The 21,151-nt window shown below is 41.8% G+C and overlaps 2 protein-coding genes across 7 annotated transcripts in view; one reads left to right on the forward strand and one right to left on the reverse strand.

Moving 5' to 3' along the window:
• Nucleotides 1-21,151, reverse strand: part of CHD6 (chromodomain helicase DNA binding protein 6) — a 216,602-nt gene that overhangs the window by 132,789 nt on the left and 62,662 nt on the right. For 5 of the 6 annotated variants that reach the window (XR_010132270.1, XM_055372994.2, XM_055372995.2 and 2 more), the window contains exon 2: nucleotides 18,809-18,864. The exons of the other annotated variant lie outside the window; for it this stretch is intronic. Coding sequence is in view for 4 of the 5 variants with exons in the window: in XM_055372994.2 (XP_055228969.2) it covers nucleotides 18,809-18,841 (33 nt within the window). In the remaining variant the exon portion in view is untranslated. The remainder of the gene's footprint in view (nucleotides 1-18,808; nucleotides 18,865-21,151) is intronic. 6 annotated transcript variants of the gene reach the window in all.
• LOC129529125 (large ribosomal subunit protein uL11-like) lies at nucleotides 11,772-14,297 on the forward strand. Its single transcript, XM_055372998.1, has one exon. It carries the CDS (start codon nucleotides 12,361-12,363, stop codon nucleotides 12,970-12,972), a length of 612 nt encoding a protein of 203 aa, XP_055228973.1. The 5' UTR covers nucleotides 11,772-12,360; the 3' UTR covers nucleotides 12,973-14,297.

The following is a 21,151-nucleotide window of genomic DNA, read 5'->3' on the forward strand; positions in this document are numbered from 1 at the left end:
CCTCGGAAGATTCTTGAATTCTGTGCCAAGGATGCCTGGCCCTCAAGGAACAAGTTTTTGCTTAGCATGCAAGGGTGTACAGACTGAAAAAGGATGAGTCACAGGTTTCTTAGGCTTTCAAAGATAACATAAAAGATCTACTCCCACCGAGGCAGCTCTCTGAAGGTCAGAGTGAGACCCTGTCTTTTCAGCTCATATCTCATGTCCAGGACCCTTTTCTGAAGGACAGGGGTCCCCAAAGAAGCTAGAAGTAGGTGGCAGTAAGGGAGCATTCAATCCTTAGGCAATAGCAAGAGCTGCAGCTAACATTTATTGAAAACATGCCATATGGGTATACTAGGGCTTGTGCAAGGCATGTTTCATGACCTGTAATCTTTATAACAATCCCACAGGGTCAATATGAAGATGCCGATTTTGTATACAGAGAAATGGAAGATTAGTGATGTTAATTGATATGCCCAAGGCTATATGGCTACTGAGTGCAGGAGCCTGGATTTGAACTCTCCATCTGGCCAAAGCTCACACCCAATTCATTGAGCATTGTATGACCTCCTGGGGAACTACAATGATTGCTAGGCCATGAGACCAGCATGATGAAACTTGGTTAGAAATGTTAAATGCAGCCAGGCATGGTGGTTCACACCTGTAATACCAGCACTTTGGGAGGCTGAGGTGGGAGAACCACTTGAGGTCAGGAGTTAGAGACCAGCCTGGCAATAGAGCAAGACCCTGTCTCTACCAAAAAAAAAAATTTAAAACATTTGCCATCAGTGGTGGTGCACACCTGTAGTCCTAGCTACTTAGGAGGCTGAGGCAGGAGGATCACTTGAGCCCAGTAGTTTGAAGTTATAACGGGCTATGATTGTGCCACTGCACTCCAGCCTGGGCAACACAGCAAGACTCGACCTCTTAAAAATAAAAATAAAAGTTAAATGTGATGGCATATGCAATCACTTTGGGAAAGGTCATGCAGTTCTTGATGAAAAAGCAGATATTAGTAATAAAATATATAAAATTATAATTGAAAAGTCTACCAGAAATGTTTGTATTTTTAAGGCACCTTGTTGGGAGCTTTGAAAACATATTTGCTGAAGATTAAAAAATATAAGACAAAAAAAATTTCTTTCATGTGTCTCAAGGTCAGCAGGGGAAGGGCAAAGAGCTGAAATAAAAGCTTTGTTTCAGCTTCTACCAAGGACATTAAATTACCACTTTGAAACTGGCCCTAAAAGGAACAGGTTGAAGATGATGGGCCACAAGGTGCCAAAAATATTTTACAAATTATAACAACAGTTTAAATAGAGACAAGAATCTAGGAAAACAGGAATGAAATGGACAGGTTCCACTGGTAACACATGCAACAATGCTAGCTCATAAACTGCACTGTTAGTAAAAAACTCGTTTCTGTGATTCAAAATTATCAATCCACAATATTCCTGGAAAAGACACTTAAAGACTTGAATCTAGATAAACTGGATCAGGTCAGTTGAAAAGGAGCTAAGAACTAATGAAAAAATTATGGCCCTGGGTAGTGGTTCCAAACAGAGGTCCATGGACAAACCTTTAACAATTATTCAAGAACTTGAAAGTCAAAATAGATTCTAATTAAGAAAATCATCCAGAATAATGAGCGTATCTGCTACAGAATCTTCTTCATCAGTTATAACCATTTCTATACCTTTTCAACAGAAAGCCTTGAAATAATATGCTAAAACTCAGGCAACAAAAACCATTAAATTTCAGTACATCAGGTTAAAAAAAAATTAAGCATATTTCACTGTATTTTTTTGTTTTGGGTCAGGAAAGATATATTTCTATCTGTAAGGAATCCATACATGGATACCTGACAATCATTGCCTGTAAGCTGCTTCCAAGCTAGTACTGTTCTCTATCCAAGCTCCTGAGTAATAGAGAGAGAGCCTTTCACTCTTATTCATATAAACAGTATTTACTGGCCATTTACAAGTTTCTTTAAATATTGGCATGGCAAACAGGTATATATAGAGATGTGAAGGTTGAAAGGGAAGATACTCTCCAAGTTGTGATGACATTTCCCTCTCCCAAATTTACGATGATTCTTTCTTTGAAAGAAAAATTAAATAAAGTGATAATATAATACTACTAGACTTCCCCCAACTTTTCCTAAAAGTATGCATATTTTATGTGAAATATAGTAATTAAGGAATTTAAATATTTTTCATTTAAAACTTTAATACACTTATCAAAATTAATAACTTTTGCACTTTAAAGAATATTATCAAGAAAGTACAGTTGGCCCTCTAAATCCATGGGTTCTGCATCTATGGAGTCAACCGAGGATTGAAAATATTTGAAAACAAACAATTAAAAATGACAATACAACAATAAAAATACATATTTAAAAACAATATACTACAACAACTATTTATGTAGCATTTGTGTTGTGTTAGGTATTGTAAGTAACCTAGAGATGATTTAAAGTGTATGAGAAGATGTATATGGGTTATATACAAATACTACACCATTTTAAATACGGGACTTGAGCATCCTCAGATTTTGGTATTCATGGAAGGCATTAGAACAATCCCCCATGGACGCTGAGGAAGAAGTGCATAAAGAAAATCCCCAGAATAGGAGAAAATATTTGCAAATCATTTATCAGATAAGGGTCTAGTGTCTAGAATATATAAAGAATTCTTACAAGTCAATAATAAAAAAGAACCAAATTCAAGGCCACAATGAGATACTATTTTATACCCACCTAAGATGGCTATAATAAAAAAGACAAGACAACAATAATTTTGGCAAGGATACAGAGAAATTGAAACTTTCATACATTGTTGGTGGGAATATAAAATGGTGAAGCCACTTAACAGTGTGACAATCCTTCAAGAAGTTAAACACAGTTAGCAAATGATCCAGCAATTCCATCATAGATACACACACACACACATACACAGAATTGAAAACAGGTGTTTAAACAAAAACTTACACACAAATGTTCACAGCAGCACTATTCACAATAGCCAAAAGGTGGAAGCAACTCCATCCATCGACAGACGAACAGGCAAACAAAATGTGGTATGTCCATACAATGGCATATTATTCAGCCATAAAAAGGAGTGAAGTGGGGCTGGGTGCAGTGGCTCACACCTATAATCCCAGCAAAGGGGAGGCCAAGGTGGGCGGATCACATGAGGTCAGGAGTTCAAGACCAGCCTGGCCAACATGGTGAAACTCCCTATCTACTAAGAACACAAAAATTAGCCAGGTGGGGTGGCATGCGCCTGTAATCCCAGCTACTTGGGAGGCTAAGGCAGGAGAATTGCTTGAACTTGGGAGGCGGAGGTTGCAGTGAGCTGAGATCGTGCCACTGTACTCCAGCCTAGATGACAAAGTGAGACTCTGTCTCAAAAAAATAAAAAATAAAAAAATAAAAAAGGAGTGAAGTACTGAAACATGCTACACCATGGATAGACCTTGAAAACAGGCTAAATGAAATCAGCCAGACACAAAAGGCCACATATTGTATAATTCCATTTATATGAAATGCTCAGCAAAAAATGAACTCAAAGAGACAAATTGGGGGTTACGAAAATGTTCTGAAATTAAATAGTGGTGATGTTTACACAATCTTGTGAATATTCTAAAAACCAAAAAATTGCACATTTTTAAAGGGTGGATTTTATAGTATGTAAATTACATTTTCATTTTGAAAAATCCAGTACTAGGACATATCAAAATTGGTGCTCTCAAATATTGCTGGCAAGAGTATCAACTATTAAAAGCCTTTTTTTGCAGGACAGAGTAGCAACATGTAGTGAATTCTTATAGTTTTATGTTGCCTCAACATCCATTTTGGATGTACACTGGACTTTCTCATACCAGAAGTGGAGCTTGATCAAGCTTGATACAGTTTCTACCCTTGACCCTGCCTCCTCCCAGTTCCTCAAGGTGGTCAATCCAGATGTCTGCCTTTTACAACTGCCTCCTGGTGACCACCCACCTATGGGACAGCCAGAGAGCCTACCTACGTGTCTTGCTCCACTGACCCCATACCCTGCATGGACTGCCCAGATACGCCGCAGTGACTCCACTGAACTCTAACTGCTTGCTCTAAACCCAGCAATTAGAACTCCCTGCAGGAAACCTGCTTGGGTAATGGTTAACCGCCTGGACCCTAATGAAGGCTTTGATCCATGGGTTGGTTCATCTTTCTTTCTTGCTCCCCACACACTGACTGAACATGCGTGCCCTGGATAGCTCTTCGCTTCTCACTGGCTCTGTGAGGTGTGCTGCTCTCTTCTCTCTAGGATCTGCAAGTAATAAAACTGCTTCTGTTATTTCATGTTTTGTTATGCTGTCTTCTCTGTATCTCACCTGACTGACACACATTAACCTAACTCTCCCTCCTGATCAAGGCTCTCCTCGAGAGTGGTTATCTTGGTAGGAATAAAATGGACCCAGGACACAGGTTAGACAAGAGCCACAAGGTGTCTGCCAGTATAAGTAAGTCTTCTGTGAGAGGGACACCTGGTTACTGGTCACTTGCATTAGGCTGCCCTTCAGGATAGAGAAGTATCCAGTGAAAGGCACACTGTAAACACACATGACCACCCCACTGGGGCCCCATGAGGGCAGTGCTAGAAATTACATCCACTGCCCAGGGAGTGACCTTAAGACCAAATTAGATAAAAATACAACAAAACAATACTAAAATTTTAATTGTGGATATCCTTTTAAACAGGGCAACTTCTCTTCTAGGGCATAAATAAAGGAAACACATAATAACTCCAAAGGATTATATATAAGAATATCTGATACACAATTGTGTTTAATAGAGAAAAAAGCTATAATAACCTGTTTGCCAATCTTTAGGAAAATATTTAAATTAATAGTACACCCATCATCTGGAATAATACTACGCAGCCATTATTATACGGAGGTTTAAAAGACATGAAACATGTCTACATTTGGGAAGCAAAAAAAGAAAACCTATGGTCTAATCACATTTTTGTTTTTAAAAAATACTATACAAATGCTAGCTTTTTAAAACAATTTTTTAAAGTCTGCAAGGGCACAGACCAAATGTTAACCATCATCATGTCTGGGTGATACGACTGTGGGCAGCTTTCACTTCTTTTTTGTTCTTTGTTTTTACCTGTCTCCCATGAGTAGAATGTAAGCTTCCAGAGGCAGTGATTCTGTGGTAGTATCTAGAAAAGTACCTGGCTTATGGTATAATTCAATCCTGTGGTTACTGAATGTGGTTACTGTGGTTACAATTTGGAAAAGAGAAAAAAGGAGTCTATAGAATTGTACATGTAAACAGAAATGGCAATAAATATCTGTGCATAGAACAAATAATGGAAGGAAAACAAAATGTTAATAGTAATCATTTGAGGCTATGCAAATTTGGCTGTTTATTTCTAATAGACATCTACAATTTCAATAATGAGAATGTATTACTTTCATGGTATTTTTAACAGAAAAACTTTCATATACATGTAATAGAAAAATTTTACAGACTTCTATAATAAGCGGGAAAAACTGTTTTACCAGACAATCCATGTTTCTCCCAATCATAAGGATTCAAGAATCAAAGGCAGAATGAGAGGTGTCAGCACTGAGAGATTACATTTGACTGAGGTGCAGGACAAAGTGTGCACTTTGCACCTGGGCTGGAAAGGCCACCACAAACCCTTCATCCAGCTGTGCTTCCTTGCACCTCCAACCCAAGTAGTGAGCAAGGCCTTGCTGGCTCCTGCTGCTGGCTGGCTTTGGAGTCTTCTATCTTCTCCAGCAGGGAGAAGATGGTGTTCTGTGTTAGAAATTAGCTAAACATAAAAACGAGTAGAAAAGCTCATCAAAATTTGCAACCTTCTATGTTTTTTTAAAGTTCAAGTAATAAAAATGAAAATTCAAAGGAAGAGGTAACTGTTTCTATTAATAAATCAGTTTGTGGACAACATTTCAGGTAGCTAAAGTTATTCCCTAACTAAAATTAGGATTGTTTTATTTTTTTCACCTTCACTTTCTTCTGAAAGATTTTTTTTTAAAACAGGCATTTGACCACAGAACATACTAAATGTAGAAAAAAAAAAAAACCCCACATGTCCTCAGCTTTTATTTTGCTGCAATTGTACTGGAACTTATCCATTCAGCAAAGACATCTGTGTGGAATTAGCAAGATTGACCAGAGTGGGGGCAGGAACAATGTCTGTCTGATTGTGCATTTGTATGTCTCTTTCTCTCTTTCTTTTTCTGCATTTAGTATACAGTCAGTCCCCGACTCATAATGGTTTGATTTATGAATTTTCAACTTTATGATGGGTTTGTCAGGACATAACTTCATCGGGAAGTCCAGGAACATTTCTACTTCAATCTATCTCTACTGAGGAGTCCTGTGCTTTAGCTGACAAAGCAGGTACTTTGATCCTGATGTTCTTCACATAGTCACAGCTGGTTAGACAGTTCAGTTGCAGGTATTTAAGGATAATTCAGGTGGAGAAATCCAGTAGGTTCTTGGATAACTTTCCAAGAAAAATTTCTACAAGAATGAATTAGACTGCCCAGCAAGAATAAAGAGAGAAGAGAAAACAGGACCAAATCCTGACACACACTAACGTTTCAGGATCACCAGAGGAAGAAGAACCTACAGAGTGAGAAGAAACAGTGAGATAAGCGAAGTTGGTGGGAAAAAAATGTAAGACTGAAAGCATGGTATCCCCGAAGCCTGAAGAAGAGAGCATTTCAAGACAGAATCACCGCAGGTGTCAAACGCTGCTGAGAAGCAGGTAAGTGAAGCACTAAAGAGTGGTCAACAGATTTGGTAATGTCATTTTTTCAAAACCTTTCCACCCCCAAATACTTGACTCTGTCGTTTTTAGTCTCCACCTCTACTTCCATATTTTTGCAATTAAAATGGGGAGACGGGGACAGGAGATACTTTTATGATGTTTCAAGAGTCTTAGAAATTTGAAATCTCTAAATATGCAGTCAACCTAATTCTTGTTAACTCTAGGCAGTAACAAAAACTGTGGGCTAGTATATGGCTAAATTTAGATGCTGACAGGGAAGAATTAGGAGGAGAGAGGGAAAATAATAAGTGCCTGTGTCGTTTTTGGAAACTACTTTTATTTCCAACTATGGCTTTGGGTAGACCAAAACCTCACAGTAACTCAATTTCCTAATCTGCCCAAATGGAATGATGTTTGCTCCACCAACAAAGGCCAGGAGATACGTCTTTTAGAATTATTTGGTGATATATTCTACGACAAGTAGATGCTGAACAGAATCTAGTGGGGTGAATAAGACTATTTTCCTACCTCTTCATTCCTGGCCCACATGTAGTTTTACAGTAGCTTTGGGCTACCAGAGGCCCTAGGCCCAAAACTTAGGCCAACTCTGCTCCTACCCCTGCCACATAATAAACCAGGACCTCGGCCTAGAGTTAGAAAGACTGTATTCGGCTGGGCGCAGTGGCTCATGCCTGTAATCCCAGCACTTTGGGAGGCCAAGGCGGGTGGATCACAAGGTCAGGAGATCGAGACCATCCTGGCTAACATGGTAAAACCCCATCTCTACTAAAAAATACAAAAAATTAGCTGGGCATGGTGGCGGGCGCCTGTAGTCCCAGCTACTCAGGAGGCTGAGGCAGGAGAATGGCATGAATCTGGGAGGCGGAGCTTGCAGGGAGCCGAGATTACACCACTGCACTCCAGCCTGGGCGACAGAACGAGACTCCGTCTCAAAAAAAAGAAAAAGAAAGACTGTATTCATGGATAAGGAATTGTTCTTTTATATATCTCAGCCTTGTAGTCACAATGACTCTAACCACCCAGAATTGTTCTGATATTTTACACATAAAATGGATGCCAAGGCCAGGCACGGTGGCTCACGCCTGTAATCCCAGCACTTTGGGAGGCTGAGGCGGGTGGATCACAAGGTCAGGAGATTGAGACCATCCTGGCCAACATGGTGAAACCCCATCTCTACTAAAAATTCAAAAAACTAGCTGGGTGTGGTGGCGTGTGCCTGTAATCCCAGCTACTCAAGAGGCTAAGGCAGGAGAATTGCTTGATTCTGGGAGGTGGAGATTGCGGTGAGCCAAGATCGCACCACTGCACTCCAGCCTGGTGACAGAGTGAGACTCTGTCTCAAAAAAAAAAAAAAAAAAAAAAAGGATGTCAATAATAATAATAGTTAATTTTACTAACAACTGGGTATTAGGAAGATACTAAGCTTATTAAATGTATCACCAAAACAACCTTAAGATAGAGGCATATTATGACTCCATTTTACAGAGTAGAAGCCTAGAGAGGCTAAATAACTCAACTTGGTCCCACGGCTAGTAAGTGGTAAAGCTAAGATTTGGGATTTGACTCCTATTTCAAGGGCCATTGCTTTTAATCACTTCACACTGTCTTGTGTACTGGATACAACAAACTTAGAAATAAGAATCAGCAAGAACCTCTAACCAACCTTTATTTTGTTTCCATCACCCATTCCCCAACACACCTGTATCTCTCCTCAACCTTTCCCCAGATGACTTTCAATTCACTAACTTTTCCTCTTCTATCCATTTCTTCATAAATCCACTTGTTCTCCAGATCAGATGAGAAACATATCAAGAATAAACAATTTATTAAGTGGACATATATTAAATAAATGTAGTAGGACATATATTAAATAAATGATGTCTAAGACTTTTCAGCTTCACCCAGAAGGGTCTCAAGATGAGGGTCATTTTAAACATGGACTTGGCAGCTACCAAAGATCTACAACCACCATTGTAAGAATGTACTTTGTTAGCAGTAGACATATTTCTTTTATCCTTACAAAATGAGAACGTTTTATTCTCAGTATCTAAATATTACGTAGTTCCTGGACAGTAAGTTCATGATAAAGTTACAAACCATATCAAAATGAAAAAGACGCTCCTATTGCACTTTTGGTTTTTTCATAATACTTTAACCCTTTGGGCTAGTTTTCCCAAGGATGAATCAAAGTTATGCAGAGCGGCCAGGCACGGTGGCTCATTCCTGTAATCCTATCACTTTGGGAGGCCAAGACATGCGGATTGCCTGAGCTCAGAAGTCTGAGATCAGCCTGGGCAAAATAGTGAAACCCCGTCTCTACTAAAATACAAAAAATCAGCCAGGCGTGGTGGTGGGCGCCTGTAATCCCAGCTACTCAAGAGGCTGAGGCATAATTGCTTGAACCCGGGAGGTGGAGGTTGCAGCGAGCTGAGATTTTGCCACTACACTCCAGCCTGGGCAACAAAGCAAAACTCTGTCTCAAAAAAAAAACAAAGTTAGGCAGAGGAAGACAATTCTTCACAGTCACATCAATACTCGTTGTGCGAGCTAAAAATGTCACAGATCCAAATCCTTCATCATCACTTTGAAGCTGCTTCAAAAACTTGGTCACCAGAGCTTCCCAGACTCCTCTGGTCAAGACAGGAGACGAGGCAATTCCATTAGTTGTTTTTAAGTAGCCTTTTTTATGATAGTGTTTTCTACATGTAAACTTACTAGACTTACAGCTTCTTTATGCATAGGATTTTAAAATTAGCAGCTTATTTCCATTAAAATTTTGTGTCTGTCTCATAAATGCTAGTGACGTATTTGATAACATTAGTAACATGAATTAAATGAACCACAGTGCAATTTAAATATTAAATTTTAATATTAACATATAATTAATCATACTATAAATATTTTAATGTTAATATTTTATACTAAAATTAAAATATTAGTATTTTAATACCAAAATATTACACAGTAATGATTACTATATAATCATATGTACTGTTATATATGATACTATATTATAATCATATTACTGTGTATGTATAGTAATATTACTATATCATAGTAATATACGATTACTATGTAATATTTTAGTTAAAATTGTGTCAACTTACATACAATTTACTTTGGTCTTATAAATACCATAAATAAATGTACTGGCAAACTATGATTCTAGTCAGGATGGGCCTCTGAGGTCGAGTTCAAACTCCCATCTCATGCTTTCTAACATACAAGCAAAGAATTAGGAGAGAGAGAAAATAATAACTAATAAGTTCTGGAGATAGGGAGCTTACTGCTTACAAGGCATATGGCACAGCTGCGCAGCTCAACTTCTCCGGATGTCCTTCTTTATATGAAGCCTATCCTCCTCTAACTCTCCCCACGTGTCCCATTCTCTTCCTCAGGTCCAGCAATAGACACATTTAACCTCTTTTCCACGTGATGCCCTTAAGTCTTCATTTCCTCAGGCTACACAGTCCTAGCTTCATCCACAGCTCACATGAAATAAATCAGCGTTATTTTGCCATCTCAGTGACTTTATTCTGGCCTCGAGTGTATGTTTCAGAACATAAAGTAAGAATAATGAAAAAAATATATTAAGATATGTTCAAAGAGGGGAAAGCATTTAATGCTCAGGCTTCTTTTCCTTTTTGGAGGAGGGAGGAGAAAAGAGGTGGATAGGTCCCTTTTAAGTCCTTTGGAAACATGATTCTAGGGTGAGGCTCTTTAGTCATCTAGGCTAGTTATTGGCCCAGATGATCTTCAGACCCTCTGCAGGATGAGGCCAAAAAGTCTTAAAAGTAAATTATTCACTCAACCATATTATCAACTTTGCTATTCTTCCTCTTTCACTATTCTGAATTATGGATCATGATTTAGTGATCCATACTACTAGTAAACTGAGTCCTCATCTCTCCCTAGAGGACTTCTGGGACCAATTCTTTTGGGAATTATTCGTTGTCCTAGTTCACCCTTGGTCACCACCCAAAATTTAGCACCACACACTAGGCCTTTCCTTTCTCCCTTCCCACCATGTCTTTCAACTTCCCAAAACCACCTATATTACTCTCTTCCCTCCTAAGCTTTCCTCCTGAGGCCCCTGAAGCAAAAAGCCTGAAACCTAGCTCCCCACAGAAGACACTGCCTCTTTTTAGAACACTCTCAATTTCTTTGGTGGGGCTGACCTTCCCTTGGCCCCCATACTCTCCAATTCCAGAGCATGATCTTCCACCACAAGGTAAAACTCTGGCTCTTCCGAGGCATATTTCATCCCCTGGTTATATTAATGGTTTGTAACCAGGCTAGAAATTTCTTGAGAAATTGCTTTAATTACTACTGAACCTGACCCCAAGTAGAACGCAAATATTTCTGAATTAGTATTAATAAATTAATGCTGAAAAACTCAACAAATAATTGTTCAGTGAATAAATTATACCCATATTCACTCCAGGGAAGAAAATAAGGTCTAATAATCTGAAAGTCTTTGAGATTCTCACAATATATCTGAAGAAAACTCTTCCCATCTTTATGTTTTCTAGAGGACCTAAGAATGAAGGGCTCTGCTTACCCAACTCTTGGCATGGGGTCAGGAAGCAAGATTCTCCCATAGTTACTCAAGTCAGCTCCAAGCCGTCATCCTACTTATAATATTATGTATTTCTATTGCATTCACTGCTTATTAACTGTCTTATACACTGGATATGTGGTCCCAAAGCCCTCTTACCCCTTAAGATGACACCTGACTGCAGACCATATTATACGTTACGTAATATTTATCATTTTTTATGTTTTTCCCAGTGCCAAGCAGGAGCCGAGATGAATAAAAATCAATATTCCTATATCATAGTTTCATTGTTGCTAACATTAGGATGTGCCCTCTTGCAAAGAAGTATTTACAACCATATTATACATCAATAGTGCCACATAGGTTTTCAATGATTAGAGTTCACATTTTATTTTTATAATTTTTTTCTGCCTAATAATGCTTAGTCATCTTAAGAATTAAAATAACGTATTTCTTAGAAGCAGTTTAGTTCTTTTTAATGTAGATAAAAGTCTATAGCTCTCCTGAGTGATTGACTTTTAAACGTTTTATTAAAGTCTGTTTTTCTCACAACGATTCTTTAGGCAAAACAAAGTCAATCTCTAAACCCTTTATTCTGGGCACATTACTCCTATTATGCCCTTTCTGGTTAATAAGAAGCACGATTATTTATTACTGAGTTTTGATTTAATTTGTAAAAATCTACCATCTCAATTTACCTTGGTAAGATTTTGAACAAAGAAATGAGGAATATCAAGATCAGAGTGTATTTACATGCCATTTTTCTCCAGGGAAGAGGAAAGTGAATTTATAGGAATGAGGGTTTTTAAAAGGTGGATGTTTTATTTGCTGCTGCTTCTAACACCTCAGAATCATGGTAAAAGACAAAGTTTGATGGTTACTTTTATTGTTAAACTGAAAGATTTCCTTGCCACTGACAAACTAAATACCAAGTACTCGACAAATTACCCCACTTAATCCTAATGTTATGATGTGAGGCATGTTATGATTACTTCCATTTAAATGACAGAAAAACAAGGCTGGCTTTTGTCTTCCAGCTCAAAGGAGGCCAAGGTGCAACTTTTTTCAGTCGTCCTGAATCGGATTCATCTGACACAAGCTGCCTCCACCATGCTGCTGAAGTTTGACCCCAATGAGATTAGAGTCGTATACCTGAGGTGCATCGGGGGTGAAGTCGATGCCATGTCTGCACTGGCTCCCAGGATAAGACCCCTGGGTCTGTCTCCCAAAAAGGTTGATGATGACATTGCCAAGGCAACTAGTGACTGGAAGGGTCTAAGGATTACAGTGAAACTGACCATTCAGAACAGACAGGCCCAGATTGAGGTGGTACCTTCTGCCTCTGCCCTAATCATCAAAGCCCTCAAGGAACCACCAATAGACAGAAAGAAACAGAAAAACATTAAACACAGTGGAAATATCACTTTTGATGAGATTGTCAACACTGCTCGACAGATGCAGCACCAATCTTTAGCCAGAGAAGTCTCTGGAACTATTAAAGAGCTCCTGGGGACTGACTACTGCCCAGTCTGTGTCTGCAATGTTGATGGCCACTACCCTCATGACATCATGGATGGCATCAACAGTGCTGTGGTGGAATGCCCAACTAGTTAAGAAGCACAAAGGAAAAATTTCCATAAAGGTTCATTTGACAAGGCTGAACTTACCCAAAATTAGACAACTAAATCGTAAGGTCAGAGTTTCAATCCTGTTCTATGGAAATCAAAGCTGAAATTCACTCCAGAACATGAGCCTCTTCTCTATTAGGCACTGAATTCTCCATCCTGGAGCCTATATATTGCTTTAACTTGAACATCATTTTCTATTTTCATTCTTTGCAACTTCTTGCAATTCAGTTATCAGTATGGCCTACCATCAGTATTTATAAGAGGAGCAGGATCAAGTCTTTCCGAAAGTTGCTCACTTCTGTAACCTGCTTCTCTATCCTATCTAATATTAACTTTTAAATGAAAAATCCTGTTCTGTTCATCAAAATTACCATGAGGTCCAAAACAAAAACCCATCCAACTGAAGCTACATAACAGCTGGCTAACATACCAAAGGTCTTAACATGAACCAGTAAAATCTCACAAGGAACCAGAATTCATTTTGGTGGAATCACTAAAGAATGTTTTGATTTAAATAAATGCTTATCTCCTTACACCTTATACAAAAATTAATTCAAGATGGATTAAAGACTTAAATGTTAGACCTAAAACCATAAAAACACTAGAAGAAAACCTAGGCAATACCATGCAGGACATAGGCATGGGCAAGGACTTCATGTCTAAAACACCAAAAGCAATGGCAACAAAAGCCAAAATTGACAAATGGGATCTTAAAGAGCTTCTGCACAGCAAAAGAAACTACCATCACAGTGAACAGGCAACCTACAAAATGGGAGAAAATTTTCGCAACCTACTCATCTGACAAAAGGCTAATATCCAGAATCTACAATGAACTCAAACAAATTTACAAGAAAAAAACAACCCCATCAAAAAGTAGGCGAAGGATATGAACAGATACTTCTCAAAAGAAGACATTTATGCAGCCAAAAAACACATGAAAAAATGCTCATCATCACTGGCCATCAGAGAAATGCAAATCAAAACCACAATGACATACCATCTCACACCAGTTAGAATGGCGATCATTAAAAAGTCAGGAAATAACAGGTGCTGGAGAGGATGTGGAGAAACAGGAACACTTTTACACTGTTGGTGGAACTGTAAACTAGTTCAACCATTGTGGAAGTCAGTGTGGCGATTCCTCAGGGATCTAGAACTAGAAATACCATTTGACCCAGCCATCCCATTACTGGGTATATACCCAAAGGATTATAAATCATGCTGCTATAAAGACACATGCACATGTATGTTACTGTGGCACTATTCACAATAGCAAAGATTTGGAATCAACCCAAATGTCCAACAACGATAGACTGGATTAAGAAAATGTGGCACATATACACCATGGAATACTATGCAGCCATAAAAAATCATGAGTTCCTGTCCTTTGTAGGGACATGGATGAAGCTGGAAACCATCATTCTCATCAAACTATCGCAAGGACAAAAAACCAAACACTGCATGTTCTCACTCATAGGTGGGAACTGAACAATGAGAACACATGGACAAAGGAAGGGGAACATCACACTCCGGAGACTGTTGTGGGGTTGGGGGAGCGGGGAGGGATAGCATTAGGAGATATACCTAATGCTAAATGACGAGTTAATGGGTGCAGCACACCAACATGGCACATGTATACATATGTAACAAACCTGCACATTGTGCACATGTACCCTAAAACTTAAAGTATAATAATAATAAAATTAAAAAAATAAAATGTTGCTCTCCCTCTCCCTCTCCCCACGGTCTCCCTCTCCCTCTCTTTCCACGGTCTCCCTCTGATGCCAAGCCGAAGCTGGACGGTACTGCTGCCATCTCAGCTCACTGCAACCTCCCTGCCTGATTCTCCTGCCTCAGCCTGCCGAGTGCCTGCGATTGCAGGCGCGCGCCGCCACACCTGACTGGTTTTCGTATTTTTTTGGTGGAGACGGGGTTTCGCTGTGTCGGCCGGGCTGGTCTCCAGCTCCTAACCGCGAGTGATCTGCCAGCCTCGGCCTCCTGAGGTGCCAGGATTGCAGACAGAGTCTCGTTAACTCAGTGCTCAATGGCGCCCAGGCTGGAGTGCAGTGGCGTGATCTCGGCCCCCTACAACCACCTCCCAGCCGCCTGCCTTGGCCTCCCAAAGTGCCGAGATTGCAGCCTCTGCCCAGCCGCCACCCCGTCTGGGAAGTGAGGAGCGTCTCTGCCTGGCCGCCCATCGTCTGGGATGTGAGGAGCCCCTCTGCCTGGCTGCCCAGTCTGGAAAGTGAGGAGCATCTCTGCCCGACCGCCATCCCATCTAGGAAGTGAGGAGCGCCTGTTCGCGGCCGCCATCACATCCTGGAAGTGAGGAGCGTCTCTGCCTGGCCGCCCATCGTCTGAGATGTGGGGAGCACCTCTGCCCTGCCACCCCGTCTGGGATGTGAGGAGCGTCTCTGCCCGGCCGCCCCGTCTGAGAAGTGAGGAGACCCTCTGCCTGGCAACCGCCCCGTCTGGGAAGTGAGGAGCGTCTCCACCCGGCAGCCACCTCGTCCAGGAGGGAGGTGGGGGGGCCAGCCCCCCGCCCGGCCAGCCGCCCCGTCCGGGAGGGAGGTGGGGGGATCAGCCCCCCGCCCGGCCAGCCACCCCGTCCGGGAGGTGAGGGGCGCCTCTGCCCGGCCGCCCCTACTGGGAAGTGAGGAGCCCCTCTGCCCGGCCAGCCGCTCCCTCCGGGAGGGAGGTGGGGAGGTTAGCTCCCCGCCCGGCCAGCCGCCCCGTCCGGAAGGGAGGTGGGGGAGTTAGCCCCCCGCCTGGCTAGCCGCCCCGTCCGGGACGTGAGGGGCGCCTCTGCCCGGCCGCCCCTACTGGGAAGTGAGGAGCCCCTCTGCCCCGCCAGCCGCCCCGTCCGGGAGGGAGGTGGGGGGATCAGCCCCCTGCCCGGCCAGCCGCCCCGTCCGGGAGGGAGGTGGGGGGGTCAGCCCCCCGCCTGGCCAGCCGCCCCGTCCGGGAGGTGAGGGGCGCCTCTGCCCGGCCGCCCCTACTGGGAAGTGAGGAGCCCCTCTGCCCAGCCAGCCGCCCCGTCCGGGAGGGAGGTGGGGGGGTCAGCTCCCCGCCCAGCCAGCCGCCCCGTCTGGGAGGGAGGTGGGGGGGTCAGCCCCCCCGCCCGGCCAGCCGCCCCATCCGGGAGGGAGGTGGGGGGGTCAGTCCCCCGCCTGGCCGGCCGCCCCGTCCGGGAGGGAGGTGGGGGGGTCAGCCACCCGCCCAGCCAGCCAACCCGTCGGGGAAGTGAGGGGCGCCTCTGCCCGGCCGCCCCTACTGGGAAGTGAGGAGCTCCTCTGCCCGGCCAGCCACCCCGTCCGGGAGGGAGGTGGGGGGTCAGCCCCCCGCCCGGCCAGCCGACCCGTCGGGGAAGTGAGGGGCGCCTCTGCCCGGCCGCCCCTACTGGGAAGTGAGGAGCCCCTCTGCCCAGCCAGCCGCCCCGTCCGGGAGGGAGGTGAGGGGGTCAGCCTCCCGCCCGGCCAGCCGCCCCATCCAGGAGGGAGGTGGGGGGGGTCAGCCCCCCGCCCGGCCAGCCGCCCCGTCCGGGAGGTGAGGGGCGCCTCTGCCCGGCCGCCCCTACTGGGAAGTGAGGAGCCCCTCTGCCCGGCCACCACCCTGTCTGGGAGGTGTACCCAACAGCTCATTGAGAGCAGGCCATGATGACAATGGCGGTTTTGTGGAATAGAAAGGGGGGAAAGGTGGGGAAAAGATTGAGAAATCGGATGGTTGCCGTGTCTGTGTAGAAAGAGGTAGACATGGGAGACTTTTCATTTTGTTCTGTACTAAGAAAAATTCTTCTGCCTTGGGATCCTGTTGATCTGTGACCTTACCCCCAACCCTGTGCTCTCTGAAACATGTGCTGTATCCACTCAGGGTTGAATGGATTAAGGGCGGTGCAAGATGTGCTTTGTTAAACAGATGCTTGAAGGCAGCATGCTCGTTAAGAGTCATCACCACTCCCTAATCTCAAGTACCCAGGGACACAAACACTGCGGAAGGCCGCAGGGTCCTCTGCCTAGGAAAACCAGAGAACTTTGTTCACTTGTTTATCTGCTGACCTTCCCTCCACTATTGTCCTGTGACCCTGCCAAATCCCCCTCTGCGAGAAACACCCAAGAATGATCAATAAAAAATAAAAAATAAAAAAAATAAAAATAAAAATAAAAAATAAATAAAAAAATAAAATAAAATGTTTTGGGTCCATAAAAAAAAAGAAAAGCTTATCTTAAAGGATGCTTAAAAATAAACAAATGTGCAGATTGCTTTAAGAAATATAAACCTGCTCACATACCACAAATGACAATAGTTCTGAGGATTTGGGGTTCTCTTCAGTAATGTATTCTTTGAGACGTAGTCTTGCTCTTGTCCAGGCTGGAGTCCAATGGTGCAATCTCGGCTCACTGCAACCTCCACCTCCCAGGTTCAAGTGATTCTCCTGCCTCAGCCTCCTGAGTAGCTGTGATTACAGGTGCTCGCCACCATGCCCGGCTAATTTTTTTTGTATTTTTAGGAGAGACAGGGTTTCGCCATGTTGGCCAGGCTGGTCTCAAACTCCTGACCTCAGGTGATCTGCCTGCCTCGGCCTCCAAAAGTGCTGGGATTACAGGTGTGAGCCACTGCATCCAGCCAGTAATGTCTTCTTTTTAACAGCAGCATAATATTCCACTAGGTGGGTGTGCTATGATTTGAACAGTCCCCTTTTTGACGGATGTGTACGTTCTTTTCCATTTTTGCTATCATACGTGAAACAGCAATTTAAGCCTTTATACACACAGTTTTGCACACCTGAGTATATCAGGATAAGTTCCTGGTACATCGAACTGCATTCCATGTAGCGTTTGCCTATCAGCTGACAACTCTTTGAGCTAGGACAGATATAAACCCAGTGTGTAGGCAGTATTTAGTCACTGCTCTTCTTGTTATCTGGCAGCAGATGAATTAATTAATTCCCCAAACCAACCTAGCCATTGAGGACAGACCAGGGGGTAGTCCTTGTAACCATAACCCTAACCCATAACCCTAAGTCACCCTATTATTAGACTAGAGTTCCCTAGAAGCAAACTGGAAAGGTAGGAGTGGCTAGTCTCACCCAACCTCTTTGTTACAGAGTCCCAGTGAAAAGCAGGGATTTAGATACCCCAGTTCCCAGGCTGTCAATCAATTCTGTAAAAGAAAAACCAGCCCAACAGAAATAGCCCATTTCCAAGAGACACAGACAGGTCTCCCATCTGACCTCCCTGAGTGAGGTCTCAGAGTTCCTTTGAATATGTTACACTCATGGCATAGCAGTACCAACCAAGGAAAGAGATCCTGGCAAGATAAATCACTCTCCATCCCACACGCCCTTCAAAATACCAAATGCCAAAGAGTTGGTGCTACCATTCTTCCAAATATTTCACTATTCTCTCTAGGGGGAACCCATCCACAGATCATTATAAATAAGGATTCTGTAAGTAAGAATGCTTTTAGTTTAACCAAAAATCCAGAAGGATAAATATATAAAATATAAAGAATCGGTCACATCTTTCAGAAAAGACTCAGAAAGCTGTTCAAAGGGAGGAAATGTTTCTCTTCTACTTGGCTAATTTGAATAATATTCTGATATACAGTTTTCATTACATTTACTCCTACGTGAAGATGAACTGAGCAACAAGAAAAATCCATATTATTAAGTCATTCAGAACAGAGCTCTCAGTTACTATAATACAGGCAACAGGGAAAGTACCAGAGATTAAGGGATGAGCCAACACTGCCAGTGTCTCCCCTTGTTGAAAAAGCACCAAGATACCCAGATGCATTCACTTAAAAGAAAAGTGATCACTTACCTGCTTCTCTTTCTTCTGTATTTTCATTTTCATCTATTGAAGGAAGATATTTATTTCTGTAAAACATTTTTAAAAAGGCAAAGATTATGACAAAACCCAAAATAAAACATTTTCAGCATCTCCAGATTACTGTAACACACAAGGAAAACAAACAGGGGATTACTTCTGCAGAACATTTATGTCCAACAACCTCCAGAGCCGTAAGTGTACACCTAATTAGATCTAAATCTGTTAGACCCTAATTTATTGCACCCAATAAAATGAAGTCAAAAAGATATTGTCTTTGTAGATTAAATCAGTTATAAAAGATGTTGGCATGTATGAAAGTTAGTGGTAACCAATAAAGGAACAAAAACAATAACACGCCTTTATTGAGAGGTATTAGGAGATGGGAAGGAAGTAAGGTAAGCCCTCATCCCTTTTGGAAGAAAACAATCAATGATGTCTACAATGGAAAAATCAAGAAAGAGAAATACAGACAATAAAAAAGAGCTAAGAGTTCAATGCAGTTCTCTCTAAGGAGTGAGACAGGATTTGGTATATTATTTGACGATTTAAACCATGTGCATTTATTACTTGAAAAAACAATTCCATTGCAATAATTCCATTGCAATATTTCATACGATTTTTTTTAAAGGACTGATTTTACTCTATCCAGGACTTAAGCCCCCATCCCCACTGCAACCATAATGTCCTTGACGACAATGAACTTCTCATAAATGACTTGTGAACACCATAAAAGCCCAGTAATTGTCTTTAGAGGTACAAAAGTGTGTCGGGGCATTTCAGGGAAAAGAACAAACCCTAGTCTAGGAAACCCAGAATTTGGGGCTGCCTGCATCACTAACTAGTACTACTGCCTCAGATCTGAAGCTCTTACCTTCCTCATATACAAACAATACAAGGATTATAGAATCTCAGGCTTCTGGTTCTAGCCGGGATATAAACACTGCTTCCTATTTTTTGTTGACTTTGATTTCCTGGTCATCCCACACAGCTACAGAACACCACTCACTCAGAAAACCAAATTACCCATAAGTTTCCTAATTATTTCTCATATCCAAATGAATGTGATGTGTAGGCATTAAGTCTTAACAGAGCTTTTAAGATTAGAGCTTTAAGATTAAAGTGAGATAAGTATTTGAGGTGGCAGATATGTTAATTAGCTTGACTTAATTATTCCACATTGTATTCATAAATGATGACATCACTGTGTACCCCATAAATATATACAACCATAATTTGTCAATTTGCAATTTAAAAAAGATTAAAGTGAGATAGTTCCAATTCTAAGTAAGTTCATGGCATGTTGGACGCAAACAGAAAAATGAAAGACATGATTCCAATCATCCTTGGGACCGCAATTACAGTTTATCATTTTAATGTCTGTCAATTTAGATTTTTCTCCCTCTAAGAGTTAGAGGCATTTTCTATTAAAAGAACCACAAAATGCCATGGAATCTGTCCTAGAGAGACATGTCTACCAAGGTACTGCTGTTTGCAAAGAGTGCAGCAGCCAAGGAGGTAAGTAGTTGGAAAGTAGGCATGGTCGGGTGCTAAGGTGAAGGGGAGGAGGGTAGAGACTAACTGGCTAAATCAGGGAAAGGCAAGTCCAGTTAGTAAATGGTGCTTCTAAGAATCAATGCAAGGGTTAGTGTTTGATAGGACAGTTATTTACCTGAAGAATCCATGAATTCCAGATAAATGGTAAGTGCTCTGAACCAAGGCAGTTAAAATTTAGAAAAAAATTAACTCCTAAGCTTCATTACAGCGGAGTCAGTTCTAGGTAAATTATGTTAGTACAAGTTTATCTCCTTTATCTCTATTCTTTAAATTATCAGACCCCAGAAAACTGACATTCTTAACCATCACAAACTGCCACAAAGTCAAAAATAAAGAAGTTTGGGGGAAAATTCCAGCTAATAAAAAAGGGTATTATCAATAAGACATACGTGTAGAAAGTAAAGCGTTTCCTCTTCAAAGTTCCCCTTCTTGTTAAAGAATGAATCATAAGTGTTAGAAGTAGTAGTTTCTTTTAAAGACTAACTTTCTTCAAGCCTCCTTGCTTTGGGCTAATAACTCTTTGTCAGGCCCTATCCTAAGTAACTGTTGGACATGCTCACAGGCGCGTTCCAGCTCATAGCCTATGCCCATTCCTTATTTGGAAATGTTATTGCTTCCTTAAACCTTTCATAAGCAACTTCCTCTCCTTTGTTCTTCCCCACACTTACCTATTTAGGAAAGTTTTAGGCTATTAGCAAATCGGGTATTAGTTTAAGAGTGTGAGGTCTAGCTCCAGCCAATGGATGCAGGACACAGCAGTGAGGATGATCCAAATGCATA

Source organism: Gorilla gorilla, chromosome 21 (genome assembly GCF_029281585.2).
Source record: "Gorilla gorilla gorilla isolate KB3781 chromosome 21, NHGRI_mGorGor1-v2.1_pri, whole genome shotgun sequence".
NCBI lineage: Eukaryota > Metazoa > Chordata > Mammalia > Primates > Hominidae > Gorilla > Gorilla gorilla.

What these genes read in the sequence shown, in the direction of transcription:
- LOC129529125 (XM_055372998.1), top strand. Translation starts at nt 12,361, where the DNA reads ATGACAGAAAAACAAGGCTGGCTTTTGTCTTCCAGCTCAAAGGAGGCC.